Genomic DNA, 20,223 nt, shown 5'->3' with positions numbered 1-20,223 from the left:
TTGTGCGCGCTCTCTCTCTCTGACAAATAAATAAAATCTTTAACAACAACAAAAAAACTTAGCTTTACCCATACCATTCCCACATCCTTTCCTAAATCTTTGCCATTATCTTCAGAATACTTAGGAATCAACCATTGTTAATCAGTACAAAAGATTTACCTTTTAACTGTGGAAGTGTTCACTCCTACAACAAATGGTTTCTCCTTTCTTAAGCTTTGTCATGGTGTAAATAATTTACCTTGTTTTCCATTTCCCTGGTTGTTTTTTTTTTTTAATGTTGTTTATCAGTTCATATTTTTAATATCTCTGTAACATGCTTATGGGTAACATTTTCCTTATGCTCAAAAACCTGCTATTTATTTATTTCATGGGGAGCTCCTTTCTAGACCTTCTGTTCTCTTCGTCATCTTCCTAAAACTTCGCTTCACCCTTTACTTTCACCCTATATGTAGCTCTCTTTACTCTCTTCCTTTGTGAATCATTTTCTTTGATATATGCTGTAAAGAAGACACAGAATATATATTTTGTGACCTTTATTTCTAATGGTGAACATTTTACCCAACAGAAGCAGAATATATATATTCTTCTTAAGTGTATATGGAACAGTCTCCAGGATAAGACCATATGCTAGGTGATGAAATAAACCTAGACGAAGAAATAAACCTCAGTAGTTATTTTCTTAAAAGAATAAAAATAATACAAAGTATGTTCTCTGCCCACACTGCACTGAAATTAGAAGTTAATAACAGGGAAATTTGTGGGGGGTAGAGAGCTTACAAATACATGGAAACTAAACAACTTATTTCTAAATCACCAGTGTGGATTGAAGAAGAAATCAAAAGGGAAATTAGAGAATACAATGAGGTGAATGAAAATGAAGACATGACATACCAGAATTTATAGGATGCAGCTAAAGCAGTGCTTAGAGTGAAATTTATAAGAGTTAATACTATAATAATAAAGGAGAAAGATCTCAAATTAGTAACCTTAACCACTATCTTACGACACTAGAAAAAGAAGATCAAACTAACCCTAAAGTAAACAGAAAGACAAGACTAAAGCACAAATTGGGGTGCCTGGCTCAGTTGGTAGAGCATGAGACTCATGATCTTCGGAGCCTACTTAGAAAAAAAAGATTAAAGCACAAATCAATAAAACAAAAACAATCAGTGAAACTAAAAGCTGTTTTTTTGAAAGATCAACAAAACTGGCAAACTTTTAATTAGATTGACCAAGAAGAAAAGAGTCTAAAATTACTAGAATTAGAAATGAAAGAAGAAATATGACTAACCTTACAGAAATCAAAAGAACTCTAGAGGAGTATTATGAATACTTACATGTCAGTGGTTTTGATGAAATGAACAAATCCCTAGAAAGATGTAGACTACCAAAACTGACTCAGGAAGAAATAGACATTTTAAGAGAACAAGTAAAGAGATTCACTTAGTAATCAAAAAAGTACCCATGAAGAGAAGCCAGGCTCAGATGGCTTCCCTGGCAAATTCCACCAAACAAATTACTACCAGTTCTTTAGAAACTCTTCCAAAAAAACAGATTGTGTGAGGGCAGTAGTACCTTGATCCCAAAATCAGGTAAAGACACCACACGCGCGCACCCACGCACACATTCTAACTCATTGTGTGAGGGCAGTAGTACCTTGATCCCAAAATCAGGTAAAGACACCACACGCGCGCACCCACGCACACACACACACACACACAAACTAGAGTGGTATCTTTCACGAATATGGATGCAGTTTAATCCTCGACAAAATATTAGCAAACTAAATCTGCAGCATAAAAAGAGAATTATACACCATGACCAAGTAAATGAGATTTATCCCAGGAAAGCAGAGTTAAATTAACATCTGAAAGTCTATTAAAGTAATACACCATTTTCAGTAGATAATATCTATTGATTCTATCAATAGAAAAGGCGCCTAATCCTACCTGGCTCAGTCAATGGAGCATAGGACTCTCCATCTCAGGATTATAAGTTCAAGCCCCGTGTTGGGTGTAGAGATTACTTAAAACTAAAATCTTAAAAGGCATCTGGCAAAATCATAACATCCTTTTGTGATTTAACAAAAAATAAATACATGAAAACTAACAATGGAAGGAACTTTCTCAGGCCAGTAGAGGACACCTGCAGATATCCACAGTTAAACCCATACTTAATGGTGAAAGACTGGATGCTTCCTCAAAATTAGCAAGACAACTATGTCTGCTTTCACTATTTCTGTTCAGCTATGCAATTCAGTATATACTCTGCATTACACTATACTCTGGTCTAAGTGTGCTATACTGGTGTGGCTAAAAATGTACACATCAACAATTTCTATATCTATTCAACTGGGGATTCTAGCCAGGACAGTCAGGGGAAAATAAGAAATAAAAGGCATCTAGATTGTAAAGTTAGTAATAAAAATATTTCTATTTGCAAATGATACGATCTTGTATAGAGAAAATGCTAAGGAATCACTGAAAAACTATTAGAACTAGTAAGTTCAAGTTTGCAGGATATAAAACAGTATGCAGAAATCAGTTATATTTTTAAAACTTTTCAGTGAGCAATCCAAAAATGAAATTAGGGGAAGAATTTCATTTACATTTACAATAGCATCAAAAAGATTAAAATCTATAAGAATACACTTGACAAAAGAAATGCAGAATTTATATAGACACTACCAACTAGTTTTAGAAGAAATTAATGATTTAAATAAACTGAAAAACATTCCATGTTCATGGATGGGAAGGCTTAATAAAATGGTAATACTGCCCAAAGTGATCTGCAGGTAAAATTTGTAGAAATTTGTGGAATCCCAGAAATTTGTAGAAACTTACAAGAAATTTGTTGAAACTTACAAGCTGATTCCAAAATTCTATGGAATTGCAAGGGTTCCATTATAGCCAAAGCAATCTTGAAAAAGTACAAAGTAGGAGGACTTCATACTTCCTGATTTCAAAACCTAGTATGGGCATACCTCAGAAAGATTGCAGATTGTGTTCCAGACCACTGCAGTAAATCCAAGTGATAGGAATATTTTCATTTCCCAGTGTATATAAGTTACCTTTGCACTATGCTGTGGTCTGTTAAGTGTGCAGTTATGTCCAAAAAGATGTACATACCTTAATTTTAAAACACTGCCAAAAAATGCTAACCATCATCTAAGAATTCAGAGTCCTAATCTTTTGGCAGATAAGGGGTCTTGTCTCAATGTTTACTGATCAGGGTGGTGGTTGCCAAATGTTGGGGTGGCTGTGGCAGTTATTTGAAAGAAGGCAGCAGTGGTGGAAAACGGTATGGAGGTTTCTCAAACAGAAATAGAAATACCATAGACAGTACTAGGTATTACCCAAACAAGATGAAAACGCTAATTTGAAAAGATGATTTGTACCCCTGTGTTTATTGCAGCATTATCTGCAGCATTATTCACAGCCAAGATGTGGAAGCAATTCAAGTGTCCATTGATAGATGAATGGATAAAGAAGATTAGGTATTCATGTACAATGGACTCTTAGCAGCCATAAAAAAGGATGAGATCTTGCCGTTTGCAACAGCATGCATGGGCTTGAAGGATATTATGCTGTGAGGTTAGTCAGATTGAAAAAGACAAATACCATGTGATTTCACTTAAGTGGAAACCAAAATAAATAAACAAACAAACAAACAAAAAGCGGGATCAGACTATAAATATGGAGAACAAACTGATGATTGCCAGAGGGAACAGGGTAGGGGATGGGGAAAATGGATAAAGGAGAATGGAAAATACAGGCTTTCAGTTGTGGAATGAATAAGTCATGGTTATAAGAGGCACAGCATAGGAAATACAATTAGTGATATTATAATGATGTATGGTGACACATAGTTACACTCGCGGTGGGCATAGCATAACATAGAGGTTAAATCATCATATACACTTGAAACCTATGGGACATTGTGTGTCAACTGTACTCAAGTTTTTAAAAACTTTTTTTTAAGATTTTGTTTATTATTTATTTGACAGAGATCACAGGTAGGCAGAGAGGCAGGCAGAGAGAGGAAGGGAAGCAGGCACTCTGCTGAGCAGAAAGCCCAACATGGGGCTCGATCCCAGGATCCTGGGATCATGATCTGAGCTGAAGGCAGAGGCTTTAACCCACTGAGCCACCTAGGTTCCCCTAAAATTGTTTTTAAATCACTAATTCCAAATCAAAATAAAAGTCATTCAGAATTCATTTTTTAAAAAATAAGGGGAAAATGAAGTTTTCTGCATCTATCAACTCTTCTACGGTTTCTCTGTAGTATGAAATGCTGTTTAATAGCATTTTACCCACAGAATTTCTTTCAAAATTGGATTCAGTCCTCTCAGACCTGCAGCTGCTTTACCAACTAACCTGTGTAATATTCTAAATTCTTTGTTATTTCAACAACCTATTATCAGGAGTAGATTCCATCTCAAATAACACTTTCTTTGTTCTTCCGTAAGAAGCAACTTCTTATCTCTTCCAGTTTTGTCATGAGATACCAGCAGTTCAGTCACATCTTTAGGCTTCACTTCTAGTTCTCTTGCTAATTCTACCATATCTGCAGTTATGCCCGCCACTGACGTCTTGAACCCTTCAAAGTCATCCATGAAGGTTGGAATCAACTTTTTCCAGATTCCTGTTAATGTTGATACTTTAATCTCTTCCCAGGAATCACATCTAGAATGGCAAATCCTTTTTCAAAAGATCTTCAATTTACTTTGCCCAGATCCATCACAGGAATTACTATCTATGGTAGCTATAGCCTTATGAAATGTATTGAAGTTTTAAGTCTTCAAAGTCAAAATAACTCCATGATTCTTGGGCTGCAAAATGGATACTGTCTTAGGGGTGAAGACAACAGTAACTCTCATTGTACATCTCCATTGCAGCTCTGGGTGACCAGGCTCATTGTCAATGAACAGTAGTATTTTGAAAGGAATCTTTTTTTCCTTAGCAGTAGGTTTCAGCAGTGGTTTAAAATATTCAGGAAACCATGTTGAAAATACATGTGCTCTCCCCCAGGCTTTGTTATTCCATTTATGGAGCAACAGGAGAGTAGATTTAGCATAATTCTGAAGGGCCTTAGGATTTTCACAATGGTAAGTGAAGCGGTGGCTTCACCTTGAAGTCACAGGCTTCGTTATCCCATAACAAGAGAGTCACCCTGTCGTTTGAAGCCAGGCATTGACCTCTCCTCTCTAGCTGTCAAAGTCCTAGATGGCATCTTATTCCTAATATAAATTTGTTTATAATATAAATAATGTTGTTCCATCTACATTGAAAATCTGTTGTTTAGTGTAGCTACCTTCATGCATCATCCTAGCTAGATCTTCTGAATGATTTATTGGAACTTCTGTATCAGCACTTTGCTGCTCCACCGTGCACTTTTATGTTATGGAGGGGGCTTCTTCCCTTAAACCTCATGAACCAACTTCTGGTTTCAAACATTCACAGCTTCCTCACCAATCTCAGCCTTCACAAAACTGAGGAGAGTTAAGGCCTTGCTCTGGATGATGCTCTGCCTTCAGGGAGTGTTGTAGCCACTTTGATCTTCTATCCAGACCACTAAAATTCTGTCTCTATATCAGCAATAAAGCTGCGTTGTTTTCTTATCATCTGTGTGTTCACTGGAATAGCACTTTTAATTTCCTTCAAGAACCTTCCCTTCGCAGTCACAAGTTAGCTGTGTGTCACAAGAGGCCTAGCTTTTGGCCTCTCTCAGCTTTTGACTTGCCTTCCTCACTAAGCTTAGTTATTTCTAGCTTTTAATTTAATGTGAGAGACACACAGCTCTTTCTCTCACTTGAACACTTAAAGACCATTGTAGAACCATTAATTGGCCTCATTTCAATCAATATGGTTGTGTCTTAGGGAACAGGGAGTCCCAAGGAAAGGGAGAGAGATGAGAATGGCTGGTCAATGGGACAGTCAGAACACAAACAACATTTAATAATTATGTTCGCCATCTCATATGAACATGATTCGTGGTACCCCAAAACAATTACAATAGTAACATCAGAGATCATTGATCACAGATCACCATACAAATATAATGATGAAAAAGTTTGAAATGTGACACAGAGACATGAAGTGAGTAAATGCTGTTCTTGCTCAGCAGAGTTGCTACAAACTTCCAAAATATATAAGAAACGTATACAACTCAGTACCCAAAAAAACAGTCCAGTTTAAAAATGGGCAAGAGAGGGGCGCCTGGGTGGCTCAGTGGGTTAAGCTGCTGCCTTCGGCTCAGGTCATGATCGCAGGGTCCTGGGATCGAGCCCCCCATCGGGCTCTCTGCTCAGCTGGGAGCCTGCTTCCTTCTCTCTCTCTGCCTGCCTCTCTGCCTGCTTGTGATCTCTCTCTGTCAAATAAATAAATAAAATCTAAAAAAAAAATGGGCAAGAGACATGAACAGACATTTCTCCAAAGAAGACATACACATGGCCAGCAGACACATGAAAAGATGCTCAACTTCACTCATCATCAGGGAAATGCAAATCAGAACTACAAAATATCACCTCAACTTGTCAAAGGGGCTAAAATCAACAACACAGGAAGCAAGTATTGATGAGGCTGTGGAGAAAAAGGAACCTTCTTGCCCTGTTGGTGGGAATGTAAATTGGTGCAGCCACTGTATGGAGGTTCCTCAAAAAATTAAAAACAGTACTACCTTGTGATCCAGGAATTGGAATATTGAATATATACCCAAAAAACAAGAACACTAATTCAGAAGGATACATGTACCCCTATGTTTATAGCTGCATTATTTACAATAGCCAAATTATGGAAGTCGCCCAAGTGTCCATCAGTTGATGAATCGATAAAGATGTTTGTATATATGTGGAATATTATCCAGCCATTAAAAAAGAATGGAATCTTGCCATTTACAACGACATGGATGGAGCTAGAGAGTATAATGCTAAGCAAAATAAGTCAGAGAAAGAAAAACTGTGATTTCACTCTCATGTGGAATTTAAGGAACAAAACAAAGGGGAGAGGGGCATTTGGCTGGTTCAGTCAGTAGAGCATGTAACTCTTGATCTTGGAATTGTAAATTCAAGCCCCATATTGAGAGGAGAGATTACTTTAAAAAATAAAAACTTTAGGGACACCTGTGTTGCTCAGTCACAGGTCAGTCAGTTAAGCTGCTGCCTTCGGCTCAGGTCATGAACCCAGGGTCCTAGGATCGAGTCCTGCATCTGACTCCTTGCTCGGCAGGGAGCCTGCTTCTCTCTCTGCCTCTGCCTGCCACTCTGCCTACTTGTGCGCTCGCTCGCTCGCTCGCTCGCTCTCTTTCTTTCTCTCTGACAAATAAATAAAATATTTTAAAAAAAATAAAACCTTTAAAAGAGAGAAAAACAAATTGAAGGTTATCAGAAGGGAGATGGGTTGGGGGATGGGTTAAATACTTGATGTGGATTAAGGAGTGCACTTTTGATGAACATCAGGTGATATATGGAATTGCTGAATTACTGTATTATATACCTGAACCTAATAATACTGACACTGTATCTTAACTGGAATTAAAAGCTTAAGAAAAAAGAAATGGAATACAGTATTCTAATGAAGAACTGATTTATGTTGTGAAATAAGTAAAAATGTAGGTAGTAAAGCAAATGTGACAGTAAAGCATAACAAAAATGAAGGACTTTATCAAAATATACTAAAAATACTGCATTTTAAATCATACAGCTTAAACCCATATTATTTAATGCAGAAATAGACAAATCAATAGAACACATAGGAGGGTCAGAGGATCAGAAACAGTTTGGTTTATATGGGAGGTTAATTCATGATAATGGTGCCACCTCATGAGGAAAGAATATACTCATTGGTAAATGGTTTTGGAACAGTTAGGCTCTCTACCTCTGGAGGGAAAGAAAACTAAGTCTCTTACACAAAAATAAAGCCTAGATGGAATAAAGTATACCTTAACAATCATTAATTCCTTTGCTCAGAGTAACTTGAGGTAGTTTCAGTGTTCCAAAAAAGGTCAATAAAGTTGTTTCAAAATACGAGTAGGTTTTGTTGGTTTTTTTTTAAGATTTTATTTCAGAGAGAGGATGCGTGTGCAAGGGGGAGTTGGGGCAAAGGGAGAAACGGGGGGTGTGCAGAGAATTTCAGGCAACCTCCCTGTTGATTGTGAAGCCTGACAAAGGGCTCTGTCTCATAATACTGAGGTCATGACCTGGACCCAAACCACAAGTGAGACACTTAACTGACTGAGCCACCCAGGCATCCCTAAAATAGAAATAGTTTTATTTAAGTACAGTTAACGTGTTCGAGGACATACCCACACAATGTATATTGGGCTTATATTATAGCTGTTGTTTTGTTATATTTTTATTATTTTTATTGTTATATTTTTCCTTCAGCAGTATATGATAACCCTCTCCCGATTTCTTCACGTATAGAGTTCTATCATTCAAGGCCGTGTTGTATAGTGTGTCATTGTTCCAATGTAACATAATTTAACTATTCGCCTCGTGTTTTATATTCAGATATCATAAATATAGAACACTTCAGTTTTCATAGAATGGGGTCTGAAAAGGTCCAGGACAAGATGGACGTATTTTCATCTGAGTCATGATTGTGAACTATTTGGGTTTTTTCCTCTTCTCAGTGAAGTTTCTGTGGTAATCTGAATTTCAAAGTTTGGCTTTCAGTAGCTCTGTTGATTACATTAAAAGGAGGTTATGTGTTTTGGTGAGTGCTGTGAAGTGTGTAAACCTGGTGATTCACAGACCTGTACCCCTGGGGATAAAAATATATGTTTATAAAAGGAGGAAGTAAATTTCTCAGTTTTCTTATCTGATCTGAGGAAGCAAATTACAATGTTTTTGTCTGTAAAGGAGCTGCAGAGTTTGAGAGGACTGACTTCATTGTTTTGTTCACATTTCCACCAAAACATTATTTTCTATATATGTAAAAATGAATAATAAAGTATTAAGTTGCTCTGAGTGGACTTTTTATAGCTTAGGGGAATATATAGGTTTCCCCCACTATCTTAAAATAGAATGTTCCTATGAAACCTTTCATATGCCAGAATGGAATAAAGCAAGGAGACAATTCCATTAATTTATATGGAATCTAAGTCTTCCCAGACCCAAAAATAGCATCTTTTTTTGCCTTTCTGATACCTTAGGATACATCTTGCTAACAGACCTACGAAATAAATCAAAGCACAGATGCTTACATATACAGTTCAGCAATGCTATGCTATGGTGACTTGATGCTGAGTTTAGCTCCTGGGGAAGGAGCTTGGTGGTACCATTCTCACTACTCAGAGTGTGTGCTGCCTTTATAACGGTTCACTGCAAAACAAATGCTGAATACTATTTTTGCTTTTTGCCTTAATGTAAAGGTGAAGATCTTTTGTTTTTCTTTTGGTTAGGGAAGGCAGGTACTGTTACAGGTCTTTCATAAAAGCAAAGTGGTATAATGTGAACTTTTGGGAAAGTGTAGGACACCTGTATTGGTATATTTCCGTCCATCTTTCTTCTTGTAATCACTTACGAGGAAAAATGAAGAAGTAGTATATATTGGTAGAATAACCCACAGAAACTGTTTAACTTTTGCCATTGAGTGCTAGATTGTATTTGTAACATTTTTAATATTCCCTTGGCCAATTATTTTCTTACTCTCCCAACAAAGAATTCTGAAAGTGTGTAAGAACCTCTTTTTCTGTGGAAAAGATGGCTTTGTGCTATTGAACAGAAATGTTGAGTGAAGAAAATTGTCTCCTTTGAGTAACCAAAATAACTTTTTTATTTGTTCTATGTCTTTGTTTTCTAGGCAGCACAGTCAGTGCTGATTTCTTTATTTGAACTCAATACCCCAGAGTTTACAATGTTATTAGGAGCTTTACCAAAAACTTTTCAAGATGGTGCTACAAAGCTTCTTCATAATCATCTACGAAACACTGGCAATGGAACCCAGGTATCTTTCAGTTATTTTCTTGACTATTATGTAGTGTGATGGTTTCACAGCAATTGATTCCTTTTTTACGTGAAGTAAACTTCTGATCCAGGTATATAATTTTTGCATCTGTATTAGGCAACATCTCCTATGCAGTATTAAATACTGTTCTGGAAAAAATATAGTCCTTGGGCTTGTCATATTTTTGTTATAATTTGATATACATTAGGTTGGTGGTGAATGGTGGCCAGGGTATGAACAGGGAAAGGGAACCAGTCCTTATTTGAGGACTAGAAGGGATGACTTGGTTAACAAATAAGATCTGAAGAAGGTAGGGCTTTAAAAGGTGTGTTCACAAACCTGTTCACAGGTTTATGGGTCCCTGGTTGCTTGAATCCAGAATTTTGTTTTGGAGAGGTAAGGTCTGGATAAATGAAACATTACAGTGTTATATGTACCTGTATAGCAAGAATCATTTATATAATATGCCTAAAAAATTAAATGTAAGTATTAAAAGACCGATATTTGATCATGGGTAAGGGAAAAATTAGATACATTTATGACGGGCTTCAGGTTACATCTGAAGGTTAAAAACAATCTGAGAACAATTTCTTGGGACTATATTTGGTTATCTTTTAAAAGGAGAGGGATTGTTTGGTTATATCTTAAAAGGTAGGCAAAATAATAATAATGAACTTTACTTTGGTATGCTTAAGAAAATCATTTATAAAGCGTACTCAAGGAGGAATAAAATTTGAATATTGATAATGGTTGAAGGAAAGATATTGGCTTACAATGAGAAGCTAATTTAAAATTATCAGTTTGTGGGGAGTACCTGGCTGGCTCAGTCTGTAGACCTTTCAACTCTCAATTTCAGGGTCATGACCTAAAGTAGGTCAAGCCTACTTTAAAAAAATATTTTTTTAATTTAAAAATTAATTAAAATAAAATAGTTTGGGGTCCTGTTGAATCAATGAGAAGGAAAATGTTGATAATATTTGAGAGCAGGAAGCAGGTGAAGAAAACAAAAAATGACTAGAGGTAGGTTTCTGAATGGGGAAAATGTTTTTTCCTACAGAAAGCAGAGATAAATACATGAATATTTAGAATACTCACCTACAAATATGTCTCTCTCATTGTTCAACTTCTTGATTGCATGACTTCCCTAAGAGCCTTTTAGTTGAACTTCCCTGTCATATGTTAATATTTATTTGACTCCCCTAATCAGGGTTCCATGGGAAGTCCTTTGACAAGACCAACACCACGTTCACCAGCCAACTGGTCCAGTCCTCTTACTTCTCCTACCAATACATCACAGAATACTTTATCTCCAAGGTAATAAAAGGGCTATTTTCCATCATGACTTGTGTTTGCTGATTCCCATTCTTAGACAACAGACAATAATGTAATTCTACTTGATTTCCACTTGACTTGAAAGGTCTTGACATACAGAAACTTAGCAGATTCAAAAAATTTTAAGTTTATTCCAAAACTAACCCTTTAAATGAAAATAATGCACTGGATAACTAATTTTTCTGTAAGTGAGAAGAAAACTTAAACAGCTTTTGTAAATTAGTGCTTGAAGCATTAAATGGAGTAGTTATGTTTCTGAGATATACTTACAGACAAAAACATAAAAATAAAGAAAAAATAAGGAAAGGCTAAAATAAAAATGGCATTATGTCTGTGTCTTCAGGAAAGAATGTGACTGTGAGATTTGTCCTTCATATAAAATAAAAGCTGTATAAAATTTTCACACACTTAATGCAGTTCAAGCATTGGCTATATTTTAGATGAAGTTCTTGACTCATTAATAAACTAATACTTTTTCCTGGCCTTTTAAAAAATCATTTGCATACTATTTCATATTTACTTACATAGTTATTGACATGATTCATTAGCCATATGTCATAGTATGCTTCATCATATTTATTACAGTTATAGGATACTTCATCAGCATCTGAGGAAGCAAAATACATTGCATATTTAACCTGCCTTGTTTATTCCTTGTGACACACATGTGACAATTTGATGGTGAAATTCCAGATTCAGTTGAGTTTTAGAATTTGATTATAGAAGTAATGTCAGTAACATGTATGTTTGGTGTTAAAACTTCTCTGCCTTCCTATAAGTTTGTGTAAAATACATTTATCTTCTCTTTTAGCTGTACCATAATTATAAGTTAATCACAGGAGTTCACAAACTTTCTGTTAAGGGCCATATGGTAAATATTTCCAGCCTTGCGGGCCACACTATATTTTTACCTCTACTCAGTTCTGTGGTTACAGTGTGAAAATAGCTGTAGCGGGTACCTGAATAGATAAGTGCTGCTGATCCCAATACCATTTTATTTATGGACACTGAAATAAGAATTTATATGATTTTCATTGGAAAGGTGTTAGGAAATGTTATTTTGACATTGCTCTCACCTATTTAAAAAAATAAACATTTTTAGATTTCAGGGGTCATAATTTGCTGGCCCTAGTTAATCAGAACATTTTTGAAGGTAACAGATAAATGAGATGTTAAGGGCTATGCATTTAGAGTCATTGTAAGCTGCCCTTGATGGGTGGACAAGAGGACATATACCTTAACCATTTACAGTTGTCAGGTTTTGTTTTGTTTTGCTGATTATGCTTTGGGGATCCTACATAATTGGAAATGTGTTTGTGTTTTAAAACTATACAAATATAATTAGTTGTCTTTTTCATAGTGCATTTGATTATGACACAGAAAATATGAACTCTGAAGATATTTATAGCTCTCTTAGAGGTGTCACTGAAGCAATTCAGAATTTCAGTTTCCGTAGTCAAGAAGATATGAATGAGCCATTGAAAAGGGATTCTAAAAAAGATGATAGTGATTCCGTGAGTATTTGAATATTCTTACATTGCAGACTTTTCCATTAAGAGATTTTTTAACTATTTATTTATTTATTTATTTATTTATTTATTTATTTATTTGCTTTAAAGAGAGAGAGAGGAGATGCTCAAGCGGGATGGCGGGACCAGGGGTAGAGGGAGAGGAAGGATCTTAAGCAGGCTCCTTGTCCAGTGGGAAACCTGACTCGGGGCTCAGTCTCATGAACCTGAAATCATGACCTTTGCTGAAATCAAGAATCGGACACTCAACTGACTGAGCCACCCAGGTGCCCCTCATTAAGAGATTTTGTTATTTTTTTTTTTTTAACTTTGCTTCCTGTCATTTTTCAGATTAATTTTTTTTTAAAGATTTTATTTATTTATTTGACAGAGATCACAAGTAGGCAGAGAGGCAGGCAGAGAGAGAGAGGAGGAAGCAGGCTCCCACTGAGCAGAGAGCCCGATGTGGGGCTCGATCCCAGGACCCTGAGATGATGACCTGAGCCAAAGGCAGAGGCTTTAACCCACTGAGCCATGTAATTTTTTAAGGGATCCATCATCTCCGAGTGTTCACTGAGTATCTATACATGCCAGGCACTGTTCTAGGTCTTGGATTTTACAAGTCAAAGTTGCTGCCCTCAAGTTCTTATAAATTTTCAGAGAGAGATGAGTACTATTTTGAGTTTTATGTTAGAACACAAAGTGAATCTATTTTAGATTAATTGGTCAGGGAAGGTCTCTCTCAGTGGCATTTGCATTGAGAATAAACAAAGCCATACAAGATCTAGGAGAGAATAATTTTGCAAGTGCAAAGACATTTAAATGGGAACAAATTTTGCATAGTTGGGAACTGGGATGAAAGGGGGTGTTGTTAGATTGTTGTGAAAGAGTTGGGGGATGGAACATGGGCCAGATCACAGTAGTCTTATAAGAGTAAATGCATTTAGGATTTTATTTTCCACTAAGTGTAGTGATAGAGATTTGCATCATCAATTTGTACAGCTCCGGTTGAGAGAGAATGTTACGACCCATTTTTCTGACATTGGTAAATATTGTCTAGTTTGTTGCTTCTGCCATCATACAAAGAGTAGTTGTTTTGCATGGGGGAGGGGAAAAAAAGTAGCTGTTTTTTACACTGCTGCCGAATACTTTTCTCAAAACAAGCCATCCCACCATTTCCTATGGAATCTGGTTCCTCAGTGTTTGCAGAATTGTAGAACATTGCAGTGCTTCAGCATATCCCTAAAGGGCTCCCTCCTCTGCCCTCCTGACTGCTCTCCTGCTGTTGTTTTTCTCCCCATGCCTGTCTGACAGATGGCCCTACCAAACTGGATGCCAAAAGCCAGCTTACCACTCAGATTTGAGGTTCCCCATCCCAAAAGCTACATGAGGTAGCAGTAACAGTTTAGTAATAAAAATCACTGCTTGAGACTTTTTTACCTCAGAGATAGCAGGATACAATGTGGGGAGCTCGAGCAGTGGATTCTGGCAGAATGAATTTAAATTCCAGTTCCTGGGAGTTATTAACTAGTCATACATTACCCCTTCTAAGCCTCTGTGTCTTCATTAGGAAAATAAGGATTATTACTGCCTACCTTAAAAGTTACTGTAAGTATAGTAAATTATGTGACTAATTTGTTACATCCAGCTCCTTGTTTTAAGTTCCTGTCTTTTCCCCTAGAGCTTCTCTTTTCTGTTTCAGTTGACAGCAGCACTAGTTGCTCAGCCAAAAACCTTGGACCAAGGAGTTGCTCTCTTTCTGTCATCCTCCATGCTCTGTCAAAAATCTGTCAGTTTGGTTTTCAGAATACGTCCAAAATCCATCCACTTCCCATCACTGCCATTCTGGCTTGAAACATGATCATCATCAATTCTCTCACCTGGGTTATTAAAATAAGCACTTAACTGGCCTTCTTGATTCTGCACATTGGCTTCCTGTCATCCATTCTCACTCCTCGATTTATATAACTCCATAGGAGGTCCCAGAGTAATATCCAAAGTCTACACAATAGGCTTTTTCTTTCCCCTTTTACCCCTCTGACCTCATCTACTACTTTCCTCTGCTCCAGCCACACTGGCCTTCTTGCTATTCCTTGAACTTCCTGGGCATGCTCTTGCTTCAGGGCCTTTGTCTCGCCTCTTCCCTCATATTTTGACATCCTTCTTCCAGGTAGCTCCATGGCTGATTTCCTCGCTTCCTTCAAATCTTTGTTCAGAGGTCTTACTCTGACCCTGTCGAATCTGCACCCTCCTTCCTCCCACCACAGTGCTCATGGTCCCTTCAATCCTGCACTGCCTCCCATACACTAGTCACCTTCTACCATACTGGATACTTTACTCATTTGTTGTGGTTAGAAATGTGAACTCCAGGGGCGCCTGGGTGGCTCAGTGGGTTAAGCCGCTGCCTTCGGCTCAGGTCATGATCTCAGGGTCCTGGGGATCGAGTCCCGCATCGGGCTCTCTGCTCAGCAGGGAGCCTGCTTCCCTCTCTCTCTCTCTCTCTGCCTGCCTCTCCATCTACTTGTGATTTCTCTCTGTCAAATAAATAAATAAATAAAATCTTTTAAAAAAATAAAAAAAAATAAAAAAAAAAAAAAAAGAAATGTGAACTCCATGAAAGTGGACCTCGTTCTCCATTTTGTTCACCAGTATATCCCCACTGCCAAGAACAATCCCTGGCAGGCAGTAGGAGCACAGTAAATACATGAAGAATATTTGTAAAGCACCTGAGTAATGGCTTAGCATGTAGTTGCTGTGAGTAGATGGTGACAATGGTAATATTGACAGTTGTAATGATTTTCATACTAGTATTAGTATCAGTGTTAGTATTGATGTTTTGATAAATATGTTAATGTGATCAAACTTCAGCAGACATCTATTCAAAGGGTATAGTCCTTGAGGCCTCTTTTTTTTAATAACAGGCCTTTTAAAAAAAATTTGATCCTCTTGTACTTTGTTGACAATCTGTCATTGTGTAATTTACTGCCTTAATAATGGAACCTGCCAGCTTTTAGTTCTGTGTTGCTAATGAAAATCCTTTTACATCTTTAAGTGGCATAGAGAAGCTTTTGGTAATCCCACTGTATATCCTTTGGTCAAGCCATTAGCAAGGGAACTATAGGAATTAGCAACAGCATTCTTTTATTTTTCTTATTGCCCTCACAGCTGTGGGTTTGGTTTTTTTTTACACCTTTACTTTAAATTTTGACATTTTAAATAAGTTTTAACTTATTGTGTTGATTCCCATTACTTTTTTTAGCTGTTAATTGTTACCTTTTTTAAGTCGACTTTGAAGCAGTAAAGAAGAATCTAGAATTTCAGAGATACTTAAAAATAAATTATTTGCAAGGCACCTGGGTGCCTCAGTCAGTTAAGTGTCTGACTCTTGATTTTGGCTCAAGTCATGATCTCTCAGGGTCAGGTCATGAAGTTGAACCCCTACTCCCCCTTTCTTTCTCTCAAATAAATAAATAAGTAAAATGTTTTTTAGAAAATGAATTAATTTGCTGTGCCTTCTCCCCATTAATAGATGTGTGGTGGTCCTGGGATGCCTGACCCAAGAGCAGGAGGTGATGCTACTGACTCAAGCCAGACAGCCCTTGATAATAAAGCTTCGTTGCTCCATTCAATGCCTGCTCACTCCTCTCCTCGCGCTCGAGACTATAATCCATATAACTATTCAGATAGCATCAGTCCCTTCAATAAGTCTGCCCTCAAGGAAGCCATGTTTGATGATGATGCCGACCAGTTTCCAGATGGTAGGTTCTGGGTCATATTTTGTCACCTGTATTTTAGAGGATTGGTAGTCAATGAAACAAAAGAAATACATGTGCTCTTTTATTATAACTCCTGAAGAAGTAAGGAGCTTTGGGATGAAAATGTTTCTCCCATCTTTTAGGAGCTCATTTCTAGTGGTTTGGTAGTTTTCTACCCCAGAATGATAAACAGGGTAATCCTGAGATCATCCTCAAACATCAGGAAATCCTTACTGACTGCCCAGAAACAACTGAAATCAGTTGTAGCTTATAAATTTAGTTTATTTCTAGACATAATTCAGTCATCAGTTTTTAATACCAGCATGACAAAAACCTTTGAAGAACTACCCATTCTTAATAGTATCCCTTTAATAAAATATAAAATCAGAAACTCTAGTGAGATGCAAGACCAATGTGAGGGAAGCTATCATTAGAATTTGGAGCCAGCTTAGGACTAGCTCTGTACTTTCAGTGGCTTATACCAAGGGTGTGGGACTAGCTCTAACACTGAGTTGTCCAGCCTGATATTTGGTTGACTGTTCAGAGTGTCACATCTGAAAGAGGGTAGAAATGTACTACCTACCTGCCCTTCCAATTACAGTATGCAGTTAGGTTCACATATAAAATGTATAAAAACTGATATAAAATACAAAATACTGCAAATAGTTTAGGTATTTTTAATAAGAGGGAATTACATTTTTTTTCTCTACAAATTACATAATTTATTAATTTTTGTAATTGAAAACTTAAGTAATATAAAGTAATAGATAACTATGTGGTTAAATTTGAAAGTATCCCCTTATTCATGATATTATACTTATGTAGTTTCTGGTTTTCCTTTGTTCCCCCAGTATTGCTGTCAGTGAACATATTACTGCATAAACTTTTATGCACATACATAATAATTTGAGAGTCCTAGAGATGAATTGCTCAATAAAGGGATATTGAGTTGAAATTTTGAGAGTTACTACCCAGTTACCAACTCAAAACACTTGGCTAGTTTAGGTAGTGCTGATTTCCTCACCAGCACAGAATGTTCAAACTTTTTAAAATTTTGAAATCCATCACCATGATGAATATAAAATAAACCATCCTAATGAGCATTTCCCTAATTATTAGGGAGACTGAGAAGTTAGATATCAGAAATATTTTGTAATTTTTGTAATTTGGTAAGTGGAAAAATCTCTTCATTTTTATTTCTTTGATTCCCAATAAGGTTGACAAATCATGTTTTTACCAATATGTCATGTTAAGAGTCTTAATATATTATAATTACCACAAAGGCAAAATTATGACAACTTGCCATACTGAGTCTAAATTACATAAGAATGTATAAAATTGCCAAAATTATTCACTGCAGTGTGTTTTGATCTGTCACAACTAGTTACTCTGTTACTGAGGTTTAGTCACAGTAGCAGCAAAACAGGAGGGAATAAATTGGACCTAGAATGAGCATGTCCTTTAAACCTTTAGTTATTCTTAAATTATTTATGTACAGAGGTCACATGCAAACCAAATTGGTTCCACTGACATTGCTTGCCTTGGCTACAAAATATATATATGTATACATTTTTTTTTAACAATCAAAGGCAATATATATATATATATTTTTTTTTTTTTTAAACAATCAAAAGCTTAAAAGATGGGGGGTATAGCACAAAGAACTTTTCCTTGAACCATTTGAGAGTAAGCTGCCTAAATACTGCTCAATCACCCCAAATACTTTAGAATGTACTTTCCATAAAGACATTCTCCCACGTAACCACAATCTACTCATCCAAATCAGGTAATTATCATTAGTACAATAATAAACATCTGCCCTTATACCTCATTAGATGCTGATTTGTAATGGGATGTTCTTGTCACATTTTTATCACATTATCCATCCATTAAGAACAAATAAAAAGGAGTAAAGCAGGATGTAAAATAAAATTCCCAAAATCAACTGCAGTATTTTTTTAAAGTTTTTATTTAAATTCCAGTTAGTTAGTTAATACAGTGTAATATTAGTTTCAGGTGTGCAATTTAGTGATTCAGCACTCCCATACAACACCTAGTGCTCATCGCCAAACTCAACTGCAATATTTTAAACAAAAAAGTTGCTATTTCTGACTTACTTTCTTTTCTGTGTCCCCAAATACTTTATTTACAGTGTTGTAGTCCTTATTTACTCTTTTGAGGTGTTATACTAAGGTACTAAAATATAAATTCCTTGGGAAGAGAAACCATATCTTAATCATTGCTAGGTTTCTTACAATTTCCAACAGGGTGATTTATATATACTATGTGTCCAGTAAATGTTTTATTGAATTAAAAAAAAAAAAAAACCTTCAAGGGGCGCCTGGGTGGCTCAGTGGGTTAAGCCTCTGCCTTCCGCTCAGGTCATGATCTCAGGGTCCTGGGATCGAGCCCCGCATCGGGCTCTCTGCTCAGCGGGGAGCCTGCTTCCCCCTCTCTCTCTCTGCCTGGCTCTCTGCCTACTTGTGATCTCTGTCTGTCAAATAAATAAATAAAAATCTTTAAAAAAAAAAAACCTTCGAGCCAGAGGATCCACTTTAGAATCTCACATTGCATTGAGTCATCATGTGTCCTTTGTCTTCTTCAGTGTTCAGTCTTTCCTTTGTTCTCATGACCGTGGCACTTTTGAGTGTCAGAGACCTATTATTTTGTAGCATTTCCCTCAATTTAGGTTTGTCTGATGTTTTCTCGTGATTGGATTCAGGTCATGTGCTCTTGGCATCAGGGTTCCAGAAGTGATAGTGCATTCTTCAGGTAATACATGATTTCACTTTGCTCTTTGACGGTGATATAAACTTTAGTCACTTGATTATGGTGGTGCTTACCAGGCTTCTCCACTGTGAAATTACTCATTCTATAATTAGTAAGTGTCTTGTGGGGAGTTACTTTAAAACTATATTAAAGTTTATTCATTTAAAAAGTTTCATTTACATATTCCTAACTGTGAACTCAGTTTGCATTGTACTCAGTAGGTTATAATTTGTAACTATCATTTATTTTGATGCTCAAATTGTCTTTGATTTGACCTGTTCTTTTGACATGTCCCCGTCCTTGCATGCTGGCATAACAGAATGCTGGACTTCCCTTCTTGAGTCCTGGAATCAGTCATTTCTCCAAGGAGTGATCCTTGGTTTCATTTAATAGAAAATGGTCTTTAAAGGCTAGAGTCTGGGCACAAAGTATACTCACTACTAGTGGGATATTCACTATTTCCAAGACCTTTCAGGGGCCAGAGTTTAAGGAGTGTGTGTGTGTGTGTGTGTGTATCTGTGTACACACACTGATTTATATTTGTTTATTTCGATATCAAAAGCTATGTGTTTATTCCAATCCCAATTTAGCACCATGAGATTAATTCTTATTTCCTCCTTTTCCATATTTTTTCTGACATTGAGAAACCTGGCTTTCATTATCTTTAATATATTTACTTATTTCATCAATCTTCTTGTATGCCATCAGTTTTCCATCTCTGCCACTACCTCCTCACCTTGCTGGGCTCTGCCACTCCACGTGGACACCTTCAATGTGCTTGGGCCCTGACACACCTGGTCACCACTCCATGTGGACACCTTTCTTGCCCTGGTTGAACTCTAAAATTCTGTACTTTGCCACTCTCCCATGTGGGAAAAAACCCTGCTTACTCTGCTCAGGAATTTGTGTCCC

The 20,223-nt window shown here is 36.7% G+C and overlaps 1 protein-coding gene across 50 annotated transcripts in view; it reads left to right on the top strand.

Moving 5' to 3' along the window:
* CLASP2 (cytoplasmic linker associated protein 2) overlaps positions 1-20,223 on the top strand; it is a 184,007-nt gene that overhangs the window by 148,591 nt on the left and 15,193 nt on the right. For all 50 annotated transcript variants that reach the window (XM_059162220.1, XM_059162231.1, XM_059162224.1 and 47 more), the window contains 4 exons: positions 9,804-9,947; positions 11,155-11,261; positions 12,640-12,793; positions 16,317-16,545. In XM_059162220.1, the coding sequence (XP_059018203.1) occupies positions 9,804-9,947; positions 11,155-11,261; positions 12,640-12,793; positions 16,317-16,545 (634 nt within the window). The remainder of the gene's footprint in view (positions 1-9,803; positions 9,948-11,154; positions 11,262-12,639; positions 12,794-16,316; positions 16,546-20,223) is intronic.

The sequence above is a fragment of the Mustela lutreola genome, chromosome 2 (assembly GCF_030435805.1).
Source record: "Mustela lutreola isolate mMusLut2 chromosome 2, mMusLut2.pri, whole genome shotgun sequence".
In the NCBI taxonomy this organism is placed as follows: Eukaryota; Metazoa; Chordata; class Mammalia; order Carnivora; family Mustelidae; genus Mustela; species Mustela lutreola.
Note: the sequence above shows the minus strand (reverse complement) of the source record. Positions and strands in the feature narration are given on the sequence as shown.